The 13,415-nt window shown below is 38.1% G+C and overlaps 1 protein-coding gene across 1 annotated transcript in view; it reads right to left on the bottom strand.

Annotated features, from left to right (window-relative positions):
- The window catches only part of itga9 (integrin subunit alpha 9), a 70,973-nt gene that overhangs the window by 35,542 nt on the left and 22,016 nt on the right, over nucleotides 1-13,415 (bottom strand). Inside the window, exon 15 of the mRNA XM_015394160.1 lies at nucleotides 9,611-9,771. Coding sequence (XP_015249646.1) covers nucleotides 9,611-9,771 — 161 coding nt within the window. The remainder of the gene's footprint in view (nucleotides 1-9,610; nucleotides 9,772-13,415) is intronic.

Raw genomic sequence — 13,415 nt, 5'->3', positions numbered from 1 at the left:
ATTTTTTTTGTATACAAATGGTTCAATTGGCAGTAAAGAAAGTGTTGCAATTATTGTGAAGTCCTTGTTAGACATGTAAAATTAGTGGGGAGACTTTAATTCAGTCACAATAAAACAGTCTTGCAAGGGCAAATGTGCCAAAAAATCCAATAAATTAATGAGAGGGGCTTGTGGAGCATTGACCCATTTTAAAAGGCTTGTCTACCAAACACTTGATCAAATGTATGGAAACTTATCAATTATGGATTTAAAACATCTTTCATAATCCTAATTTTACAAATGTAAAATTAGGATTATGAAAGGTCTAATCTGCTTGAATTTTTGATAGTGAGCAAAAAATTATGCATTTTGTAAATTCCTGGGTTCAGCTGCACCTACAACTGACAGGGTACTGAAAGTTGACAAGACTGACTTAGCCAAATTTCTGAGAGGATGCATCACTGCATCGCAGTAAGAAACTAAGATTCCACTACAGTTGCATTCAGATACACAGTGTTTCCTCGGTGGTGCAAGGGGAAACCTTGGCCAGGGACTCTTTCATTGTGGTCAGACTTGGCCACCCATTAAGCTGTCTTGCGGTGGCATCATGTGGCAGCACTGTGGCCAACAGGCTGCAGAAACATTCTGCCTAGCATGCTGCCAAAATCAACAATTCATCAAACCTGCACAACCTCTGGTCAGGTTCAGGAAGGGAAATAATGAATTTGCCATGGCAACAAAATACAGTGTTTAATGAGCAGTTATTGCAAAGATAAAACCTGACTTGTAGTTTTTTTTTGTACATAAAAGACTTAAGAAATCTAACTAATGCTTGTTCTCTGCCCTGAAGAAGAGTCTCATGTTCTTGCTGAGAAAATCTTGTAGGGAAATCCTGATTAAATGTTTAGCCTGTTCTAAATTTAACACAAAGGTTGCATCTTTAGTATCCTGCAAATACTATCTCTTGCAACCTAAATATTTATCTAACATTATTTTGTCAGTTAATGAGAGTCTCTGCTTTTTTTTTACTATATTACCAATGTGACTAGCTCTAGTAGGTCTTCCAATTTTTCAATCTATTCTTCTTAAAGAGTTGCTTGACTTACTGCCATGTGAAACAAGGAACAGCTGGGTTTGATTACCTTCCTGTTATATACTTTCACTGGATTGGCCCTCTTGGACTGAGCTGAATGAAACGGTTGGGGGGGGGGGGTCAAGGGAATTGCATGTTCAAGTTTAGCTCAAAAGATGAAAACAAAAAGAGCAGTGTGGTCGTTGCTCATTGCTGTCAAAAAGTGCAGAGGTTCTGTGTCTCTTTTGTGCCACTGGAGACTGTTTGGGATGTGGTGACAGGAACTCCTCCTTTACTTTTCTTTCCTAAGTTTCCTGTTTGTCTGCAGAATGCAGACTGGGGTCAAATGGTGAGTGTGGCTGATATTTCAAATCAACTTTAGCTTACCTTGATGGGTGGGTTTGTGGAATTTGCGTGAGAATGCTGGTCAAATACAATATAGTCATCCGTCAACCACTGAAAAAATGCAGGACTCCAGAGGCTCTGTGCATATGCTAAATATACACACAAAAATGTGGTGTATGCTCTTTGCCAAACAAAGTTAAGTGGTTTCAGTAATGAACCGAGCGCATAAATATGTGCAAACCTACAACTTCATGGCTGATGTATTGATCTCTCTAAAGGTCCCAGAGTAACTAATCTATTCTGTGGACTTACAGTATGCTTACATAAAAATTTTAGTACATAACTCATGTTAGATGGAGCAAAACCCACATAAAGTAAACCTAATTTAGGGCATCTTTAATTCACGTACCTGAAAGTTAATCTTTTTTAGATCTAATGTTGTTTTTGAGATGCCAGGCATGATTTCATCCATCTGAGTTTTTAAATGGAGGCATATCAACACAGGTGTTTTACATTTTATCATGTGTGCTTGATCCACATTCAATGGATCTGTCCACGGCCTCAGAAATATGACAATTTTTGCGTATACTTGTTTTCTCGAAGTAAGTGTACGTAATTTTTCAGAACAGGGCTATTCAAATGAGGCCCTGGTTCTTCCGGAGTAACATTTCATGTCCATTATTTTTAAATATCAAACAAGTTTAAAATCCACAATCAAAAGTTGATTTAAAATTTTTTTATAATAAAAAACGTATTTAAATACAACAATTTTAGATGTAAAACTAATTTAAAATCCACAATGAAAGGTCTCTAGGTTGCTTGATACATTATCTGTCAAAGCAATCTTTAAATACCTCTAGTATTATTTTAAAGGGGAATATTCCATCACTTTTTTATTTTGCAACCTAAAATCTAACCAATGCATCTCTACTATAGTTGAAAATTGCAAAATTGCATTAAAAACTCTCATCTGTTCATCTGTTTGCGTGCAGAAGCAGCATCCCTTCTCATATCTAATTATCCGTCCTACTGAAGCCTTTGTAACAGCCGCAGTAGTTAGAACAAGGTTTACTGGACCTTTAAATACTCCACTGGTGCCATAACAAATGTTAAGATGACATGAGATATACATGCTGAGCACTGTGTGTAAAGTAGGCCAGTGGAAAGTGGGCTAGGATGCCTTTCCAGCTATATAAAACAGACAACTGTTAAAGGCAGGGCTCCGACTGCTTATTTTAACTCCTCCTCAGAGGCTGCGATGCATCTACAATGTGGCGCTAAACTTCTCCTGACCACAAATGGAGCTGACTTCTGGCATGAATTCAAAGCTCACGTGGGCCTGGCTCGAATGAGGAGTAAAAACGCACATGATGATGGATGGACAACCAAAAACTTAAACATGAACAAAGCTCAGAGTATTAAACAAGGGACAGACTGCTTACAAGGTATTTACTAAAACAAGCAACAGATGAAAACCCAGTGATCATAGTCAGCCTGACACCAAACAGTACCTGGCTCAAAGAATCAACAATGCTTTACAGCTTGCAGTTAAATATATATCACAATGTATGTTGACATGACACCTGTTATGCTTTAAATCTCTGCACATGTATGCCGAACACTCGACATGCGGCACGAGGAAGCTACATACAGAGCATAAACTGAATACTTTTCAAAATTCCTCCTCTACAGCTTGCTGCCAGATAATCCAACTGCAGTCTATATAAATTATAAATATATAATTTGTAATTGTTTAGGTTTAAAGTCGCATATATGATGAGTTGAAACAATAAGCTTAAAGGTATTTAATTTAAACAAAACTAAAATATTTGAAAGATGTATACATTATTACTACCTCTACACTTGAAAGGCAGACAGGTTCCAACAGGAAGGATATCAATAACTGATCAAAAACAGTAAACTACATCTTGAGAGAGAAAGAAAGTAGTTATTTTTCCAAGTCTAGACCATTCTGTTTTGTTTTATACAGACAGACAACAGAACGATGGTAATTTTCAAAGATCTGGGAGAAGCAACTGCTGCAAAGCATCAGTTTATAGAGGATTATAAGGCCATTTATAAACAGTCGGAAGTTAATTAAGCTACAGCGGATTTGGAAAGATTATTTACAATAGAAAAACTGCCTTGCTTGAAAAGTTCAGCAAGTTTATTCAAAGGCGAAGCAATGTAATGCTGTTGCAAAAGCTCCATCTCTGACTCCACAGGGCTTATCATTGAGAAAATGGCATACAAGACCAAATAATGACAAATAAAACCCCTAAAATTAACTTGTTTAGGAAGCACAGTCAAACAAAGCCGTGTCTTTTTAAATGTAGGAAGTTAGCATAGTTGTATCAAGACAAAAAAAAAACAATCTAGTTCAGGGTTGGAGGGTTTATTATCAAAAATATATATATATTTATTAGCAAATCTTAAACTGATACAAATGCTGCAGGGTAACTTTAAATAGCTTAGGATGAAGAACTACTTACTTTAATAAACTGAAACAAGCTACATATAAGGAAGATCAGGATATACCTCCTTCAAAGCCATGTCAACTAATGTAATACATATGGCAATTACAGTATCTGTATGCAATTTAAATGCCTCTAGAAGTATCTGACTCATAGGGTGGTTAGGTTTTCAACGTGACATTTAAAGAAATATAAAGGCAAAGGAAACTTTTTCCAACTGTGAAGTAAAAGGGTGGAGGGCTAATGATCTAATGAAGAAAATCACCAAGACACATCTACAATTTTTTTCAAAGGGCTAAAAGAAGAAAATTCAGATCTTACAAAAGTCTGCTCAAACACTAAATACTCAGTGGGAAAATATTTAGGAGCTTTGCATTTAAAAAGCTTTGCATACTGCTTCAGTTTTATCGACAGAAGACGTATTGCATGTAGGAAACAGTTGATCAAAACTCCTTTAAAGTAAAAGAAATACAATTATTTAAATGGCAATTGCGTTTTCTTTTTGTTATATTTAAGGTTCCACAAGCAGCTGAATGTAATCCAGTACAATTCAAAATCATTTTTTAACCTCAAAGGAGAGAAACAAGTTTGCATTAGTGTGCATGTCCTTTTAGCTTCTCCATTCAGCCTAAGTTAGTTGGTATGTTTACAAAATGTTTGCAACATGTCTCATACATGATATTAAATGTTTTACTGCTGTAGTTTCAGTTTCAGTAACAATCATTAAGCAGACATGCAAGTTGTTTCACCATAACAAGACTGAATAGTCTAAATGCCTGAATAATAAGCTTTACCTCAACAAAATGAGACGTAAAACCCGAAACTTATAACAAGCCAACAGTACAATACGAACTGACTAATCACACATCAGACTAAAGACATCCTGCATAAATCCAGAGGCTCTCTTTTAAACTTAATAGCTTTTCCTTCTCATGAAAAATACATCTGGCCCGAACTTCTGAACTTCTCATAATGCAGCAGTCATCTTGACTATTTTTTACAACCTAAGTGAAAGTCTGTATGGAGTTTATTCAGCTAAAAATAACCAAACAAAGACCATCTGGAGGGCTGGTACGCTGTTAATTCATGCCAAAGAAAACATGCTTAAAATGACAAACATGAAAGGCCGGCATAATATTAGAAAGAATTACTCCTGAAAAATGCGGCAACTTCTTTTTCTCTGAATAATTCTGTTTCTGCTCTGGATGTCTCGCTGTTATTCACTGAGGGGTACAACCAGCTTTTGCGTGATTTCACATCAATTGAGCAAATCTGCTGCACTTACACAACTTTAACAAATGAAGTCTAGCAGCTGGCTGTTAAATTAATGCCCAGTTCTTTATGCCAGACTTTCTTTTCTTTTTAGAGAAATATTTCTGGTTAACGCTCAAACTCCACTTTATTTTTTCCTTCCCATTTTATCTTCCTAACTGTAACAAGATACTTTATCTTGCTCTTTTACAACACCCCTCCCTAACAGGCTTCTGTTATCTGATAAGCTAACCACGGAGGCCTATTAAGCATCAGCACACAGTGCTTTCTAACTGTTAGGCCTATGCTTTGTGGTTCTGCTTGAGCAGGTGTTTGGATAAAGAAATTGGTCTCTTATAAATCTTTAAAAAATTTTAAGTAAAAATTGTGGAAAAAAAAGTGTTTTGAATCACTGGGGATGCTTCTATATTCTTTGCAATAAATGTCTTCTGGAACAGATAGGTAAAAATAAACAACATTTTTTTTTCTCAATAATTTAAAGTAGAATAATCCCAAGATACACACTTTCTAAACAATCCAGCCTTCTTTTTTATGTCAGTGTGATCAATTTCAGACCATAAAACAAACATAAATTAAGCATTTAAATAGAGCTCATACCATAAGTAAAGCAGATATGTGTTGATCATACAAGAAAATACCTGCTCACCAAAATTATCTCATATCTACAGTGAGAACGGTGGTAAACAAGGCTTCAGTAAGGACCTATCCTTCATATGGGCACCCCATACAGTTAAGCGCAAACTGTACAATGAAACTGCAGGGTTAAAACGTTCACACCTCACGATTCATGTTCTCCCACTGTGCAGCCCAACACTGATGTGACCTTAGGACGGCCGACTAGAAAGATGTTTGATTTTCTTCCGACCTTATGATTCCTGATCGGGAGGTTGTCGTGAGAGGAGTATTGCGTTTTGTTACGCCCTGTATACTATACGATGCACGATGCACAGTCAGACTGAAACTTGGCCTGATCGAAAAATTCACACACAACTGGAAATTCTTCCAGAAAAGGGCAAAAAAACGTACAATGTATGCCCGGCTTTAGGAGTACGGCAAGTGAAGCATAGCTAAAAATCACATTAAAGAGTGGTTTCTTAGTAACACTAAATCTTTATCAACTCTATTAATTAAGATCCCTCTGAATCATTCATTCTGTACTAGATGTGCCTCGATACAACTTTTTGATATCTGACACAATACAGATATTGCAACTTTAAGAATTGTCCAATACCAATATTGACCAGACATGATATTAGCACCAATCATACATGCTTTTATTACTTTTTTTGGTACTGTAGATTGCTAGAAAAGAATAAATCAAGTACTATTACTACAACAGAGTCAACAACAGTAGGTGTGAAGCAACTGACCCATGCAATATTAACCAGTGAGTTTCAGAAACTTTAGCAGAAAAAGAGACCTTCAGTCAGTATGCAAATATCTGATGGTTTCAGATGCAGGTTGATATAATCCAATATAATTTTTTTGGCTATTATCAGATGGATATCCGATATTAAAATGTACGCAACTTCCATTGACATAAGCTAAGCCAAAATTGAGCACTTTTGTAACTAATTTAATAATCGATTAATCGTTAACTGGAGTATTGAGACTCTCAAACACGCCTTTAGCTGAAAAAGCAACTTAGAGCAGTAATTATGCCAAGATTGTAAACAAATATATCAACATTTTGAATTCAAGAAAAAAAGTACAATAAAAATGTTTCTGTGAATATGCTCTACCCAGAACCCTCAAGGGAAATAGTTTGAGTTTCACCTGATTTAATTTCGTAATAACTCTTCTTTAAGGAATCTTTGGCTATGTTAGATTATTAATTGATTAATTTAAAAAGTTTACTGACAGATTAGTCGATTTGCAATAAAAATAGTTAGTTGTATTGCATAATATAGCCCTAAAATATATATATATATATATATTTATATAAAAAATATATATTTTACATAGGCGCTCTGGCCTATATAAAATATATATATTTTACATAGGACAGAGCGCAGTTTTTACCTCATTGTTGGTTTAGAGAGGTCTTTGTAAAACTCTGCTTTATAAAAAATGTGATATGAATAACTGACAGCCTTGCACAGCTTCTAGAGTAAAAAAAAAAAGGTGTCAAAACTTCCAGATGATATAAAACTATGGGTGGCCATATGGGCCAAATTGTTCATGGTCAGCCTTACAGTTTTCCTCATATATCAGAGCTAGAGCAATCAAACCTGACGTGAGAGTTTTCCATCAGCAGTGCCAGCATACATTTACAATCAACACAACAGCAGCCATGCACCCTGCTGAGAAGGGCAGGCTTAGCCTTGCGAGTTCAGTGTATGTTTTTGTTTGAGAACAGGATGAGGTGGTGTGCACGATCCCCCCACCTCTCCGATCCTTATGGATGCAGTTTCGCTACCAGCTGGTTTCCATTAGCATAACTCTGAGGAATGGCAGGACTAGCTCATGTAGGCAGACACATGAAGGGGGCAGATGATACCAGACCATCTTTTAGCAGTATCGGATAATCTATGATTACGGTGCCATGTAGTTTGATGACAGAAACTATAATGTTAAGACAGTTTTCACGCAAAGACATAATTTTTTTTGCCTGTTCCTGCAAATTTAAATTGTAAACAGTTGGTCAAAGTTGTCATTTTTAGGACCACACCTTTAGAACCCTGTGTGGTTTTACAGTTTTTGCTATTTCCTTGTTGTGCAGCTTAGCAGGTAGAATCTGTGGCCATATTTAGCAATAGAATAATATCATAAAATCATGCAGAATCGACGCATCAGTTAAGCTTCTCAAAACGAATCCACAAGTCACCCCTGAAAAAGATTTATAATGTCCAATTTTAAATCCCTGAGCATGGCAGAAATAGTTTAACACCTGAGGATGCTATTGTTTGCTTTCTTCTCTAGGTAGTCGAGAAGATCAAAACCACTTGGCCTCCATATGAGCCAGGGACCTGATGATGTTTAGCATGACGACTGCCGAACAGAAGAGAACAGTGCAGTTAGTCTGGAACCGCTTAGGTGTAACTAAATCTGCCTACCTGCACCTCTAGAAGTAGCTGTAACTGTGATCAGAGCATCTGTAGCCCTGCTTTTCATTATCAGCAGCAGACTTTATGTGCATCATGCAACTTTAGTAGCATCCCAAGACTAATATATTACCTGAAGGGTTGCTCTGTAGAGCAGAAGTGTTTTTTATCTCACACAGTAGGAGAGATGCCACAGACACGGTATGTGAAATCTACACACCAATTGGACACATACAAGCCTGAAGAGTTCTGGATTAATTGTTGAATTAAGAGATTTATTTACTGAAAAAAGACATAATTTACAGATTTTTATATGAAGTTAAAACTATATTTGCATTGCCTAACATCATTAATCACACCTCATGAATCTCTCCACATTTTGCTGCATTGCAACAACAAACTTGAGTGTATTTCATTGTGATTTTATGTGAGAGACAAACAAAAAACAGTGCAAAATAAGAAGAGGAGGGAAAACTTTTTGAATATTTAAAAGACACCCTGAAAACACAAAACAACCATGCACACATTTATTTTCATTTTTTTGGATTATAGGAGGAAGCTGGTGAGAACCCACACTATTTGCTGCAATCCATTTTTTGGGATATTTTTAAAAAGATGATGAAAAGAGTAACAACAAAATACCCTGAAGTTTTTTAATTTGATTTAATTTGACAAAAAAAGGAGTGAGAACAATTTGGTGAGACATTATATATTAAAGACAGGGAAGGGAGATCTTAAGTATGAAATGTCAGATATTGAAGTCTTAAACACTCAAATTAATGGAAGCGTCTTTATAAAAACATGCACGACCTTACAGGGAAGGAAGCTTAGCTAGAGCCAGTCTAAGGGGTATGCATTCATTACAGCCAAATGGTTGAAGAATGAGATGAGGGAGCAGTAATGACAGCCTCGCTCAGCTGGCGGCTCGCCCTCCTACAGAGAAAGTGCCTTAAGACCTCCATTAGAAACAGCAGCAATATTTACAGGCCTTGTACCAGAGGAGCTGATACATGGATAATACCCTTAGGATGAAGACTCTCCATGCAGCCACAAGACTAAGTCATAGAGGAACACAATAGTGGGATTATGCAATGACAAAGGAGAGCCTGTTTCTTGTTTCTCCAGATACACACTTGAACTGCATGGTTTCAGGGACCATCAAGCTCCTGACTGATACCTTTAACCCAACCCATTAGGGTGATGCAAACAGCTTCCCAGCACATGACTGTCAACATGCAGCCTTAAATTCTCCTAACACCAGTAGCAATGCTGTTATGCTGCTTTTTCTGTGAGTTTTTCCCTGTTTTGTTCTAAATACACATCTAGAAACAAACCTGCCTAAAATCCAATGAAAGTCTCAGGGTAAAAAAAAGAAAAGTGGATTAAAAAAACAGCTAGCAATGAGAATCACAATCTAAACCTACCTTAACATAGGCAGTGTAGCTTTGGCATTTCTCTCTGTTGAATTCCAGGCTCAGCTGCTGGTTCATTTGGCTGATCTGAGACCCCGATTGTGCGAAATAAATCCTAGAAGGCTGGTTTTTCTGTCGTTTATCCATATCAGCAGTCAGGTTGTACAGCAATTCTAAGAAGAGGGAGAAGCCTGGTCACACAGTTGAGTCAAGACAGTCCTGGGAAACGCTTTAAACACGCAGAGTTTGGTTTTCTGCTCATTGCCAGCAGAACATGGGAAAAAGTAAATTATTGCCTATTGGAACGAAATTAAACAAATGAATCATGTGGGAAGACGGAAACATTTTGGTTGGATCATTATGTAGTGCTTCAATGTATGAAGATGAGTGTAGCAAGACTAATTCAGTACATCCAATGCAGTTTTTCATAGTTCCTCTGGCTAATTGAATAATGTTTCATTAATAAGGCAGGCAGAGAGATGCTGAGAGCTACAGTTTATTAATAAAACGTATTTAATATTAATGACTTATTAATTACTTTTTAATGACTATTTTCCACCTATCCTTTACTGTGAAAATGTCCACAGCTGTTATTGATTTTTTATTCTCCAAAGTAAAAACACTGAACAGTACAATACTCTTTTTTATTTTGCTATCTGTTATTTTCATACACTTTTCTACACTCACCGGCCACTTTAATAGGTACACCTGTCCAACTGCTCGTTAACACTTAATTTCTAAGCAGCCAATCACATGGCGGCAACTCAGTGCATTTAGGCATGTAGACATGGTCAAGACAATCTCCTGCAGTTCAAACCGAGCATCAGTATGGGGAAGAAAGGTGATTTGAGTGACTTTGAACGTGGCATGATTGTTGGTGCCAGAAGGGCTGGTCTGAGTATTTCAGAAACTGCTGATCTACTGGGATTTTCACGCACAACCATCTCTAGGGTTTACAGAGAATGGTCCGAAAAAGAAAAAACATCAAGTGAGCGGCAGTTCTGTGGGCGGAAATGCCTTGTTGATGCCAGAGTACAGAGGAGAATGGCCAGACTGGTTCGAGCTGATAGAAGGGCAACAGTGACTCAAATAACCACCCGTTACAACCAAGGTGGGCAGAAGAGCATCTCTTAACGCACAGTACGTCGAACTTTTAAGGCAGATGGGCTACAGCAGCAGAAGACCACACCGGGTGCCACTCCTTTCAGCTAAGAACAGGAAACTGAGGCTACAATTTGCACAAGCTCATCGAAATTGGACAATAGAAGATTGGAAAAACGTTGCCTGGTCTGATGAGTCTCGATTTCTGCTGCGACATTCGGATGGTAGGGTCAGAATTTGGCGTCTACAACATGAAAGCATGGATCCATCCTGCCTTGTATCAACGGTTCAGGCTGGTGGTGGTGGTGTCATGGTGTGGGGAATATTTTCTTGGCACTCTTTGGGCCCGTTTGTACCAACTGAGCATCGCTGCAACGCCACAGCCTACCTGAGTATTGTTGCTGACCATGTCCATCCCTTTATGACCACAATGTACCCAACTTCTGATGGCTACTTTCAGCAGGATAATGCGCCATGTCATAAAGCTGGAATCATCTCAGACTGGTTACTTGAACATGACAATGAGTTCACTGTACTCAAATGGCCTCCACAGTCACCAGATCTCAATCCAATAGAGCATCTTTGGGATGTGGTGGAACGGGAGATTCGCATCATGGATGTGCAGCCGACAAATCTGCGGCAACTGTGTGATGCCATCATGTCAATATGGACCAAACTCCCTGAGGAATGCTTCCAGCACCTTGTTGAATCTATGCCACGAAGAATTGAGGCAGTTCTAAAGGCAAAAGGGCATCCAACCCGATACTAGCATGGGGTACCTAATAAAGTGGCAGGTGAGTGTAGGTGCACATTGTGTGATCACTTATACTATAACCTTTGCTTTTGTAAACACCACCATTTCCCCATTGTGGGACAGTACAGGACTATTCTATTCTATTCTATTCTAGTCTATTCTATTCTATTCTATTCTATTCTATTCTATTCTATTTCTTAGCTATGTGAAAGCAAGAGGTTTATAACAGCCGAAAGAGAAGAACTACATTTACGGAAGACGAGAGCGGTCTTGCTCGAAATTTTTTCTTTTCTTTGCCTTCTCGAGATAATGACTAAACTATCTCGTTGTCGCGGTTAAACCATTAATTTTTTTCTCGAGATAACAAGATGATTAGCTCATTATCACGGGAAAACGGTTATTGATTTCTTGAGATAACAATGTTAAATGATTAACCTGTATGAGTAATGAATGAGGCTAGCCAACAGCCCTGGATTCCCAGTCCATCCATGCCTACGGTGCCCGTAGTTGTGCAGTTTTGGTGCATGCAAATAAGCTGTTTTTTAGTCTCTTTGCTCTCATTATCAGATCGTGGTGGATGGAATACAGCAGTAATAAATATGACTGCTTTTTATGAAAATCTTTATTCTGGACTCATTTTTGGTTAATGGATCTTATACTTGTTACAGGCATAACACCAGGTCTGTTCAGGAAACACCCGATGCGAAGGATGATATGCAGAGAAAAACATGGCTAAAACACTTCCTGTCAACAGTTGTTTCCCAATCTGAGCTTAAGTTGTTGACTTTCTAGGTTTTGTAGATGTGCTACATTATACTTCATTTACAGAGAATTGTTTGAAAATTGCTCCATAAGATGCTCAAAACGTTGTTTTTTTTCTAATCTAACTCCACTTTAAAGTTCCCCACAATCTTCTCCCTGGTGTTTTCTTCTGTCTCCCCTGGTCTCCGTCTTGCTGCTAGTTGGTACCTTCCTTAAAACATCCCATAGGCCCTCACAAGTCACAAGAATGAAGTTACCATTAACCGTGTTTTTGGGATAACCATATATGGGCTTCTGGACATTTAAAAAGGGCTCCTCTGAATGAATAAGCCTCATTCTGCAGTCATTTCCCCTGGAGGGTGTCTTTCTGGTAAAACAGTGGGAGGGGTGGTAAACACACCCAATTCAGACCAAACTAAGCCTTCTGTTTCTGCTGTCCAACTGAGTGAGCGCCATGAGCTCATTTCACAGGAGGTACAGGAAGGTTTTACTCTGGGAGTCACCGAACAAACAGTGCTTCACTTTCCATAGTAACGGCCAGACGGGTAAACAGAAAGGCTTTATTCTGTCCAGCCTGGACAGTATCATTATGCAACGAAAGGGCTGCTGTTCCCCTTGGGGGAGGCTGTGAAAGACCACACCCAAACACTTGAACAGGACTGCACCTCAGCTGTCATCAGGCACACCCAAGAACATGTAAGCAGAGGGCAAGATCAAAGTCAGCCATGGGCAAGTAACCTAGCCTTATTTTATCTAAACATATTTATATTCCACTGAAATTTCAGGAAGTGATATTCAAGGCAATTACCCTTTCTCAGGGCACCTTCTGAAATAGACCTCTCTCAGAGGAGACCTAATTAGAAACACTTTTCTCATGTACAACTCAGTGCTGAGCTGTACTTCATTTATTTTACTACATCGGTCAGCTTAAGTTTCCCACTGTACATTTATGCCATTCTTTATTTCCTACTTAACTCTGACATTCTACAGCTTTGCAATACTCAAAGTAATTATTTCAAATCAGCCAGCTAAAGAGGTTTATTTTTCTGCATTTTCCATAATGACTTATAACGTCTTCTTTGAACTTTTCTATCCTTATACATTTTAATGGATGGATGGATGGATGGATGGATGGATGGATGGATGGATGGATGGATGGATGGATGGATGGATGGATGGATGGATGGATGGATGGATGGA

The sequence above is a fragment of the Cyprinodon variegatus genome, unplaced genomic scaffold, assembly GCF_000732505.1.
Source record: "Cyprinodon variegatus isolate N-32 unplaced genomic scaffold, C_variegatus-1.0 Scaffold674, whole genome shotgun sequence".
Classification (NCBI taxonomy): domain Eukaryota; kingdom Metazoa; phylum Chordata; class Actinopteri; order Cyprinodontiformes; family Cyprinodontidae; genus Cyprinodon; species Cyprinodon variegatus.
This window is presented reverse-complemented; position numbering and strand designations above follow the sequence as displayed.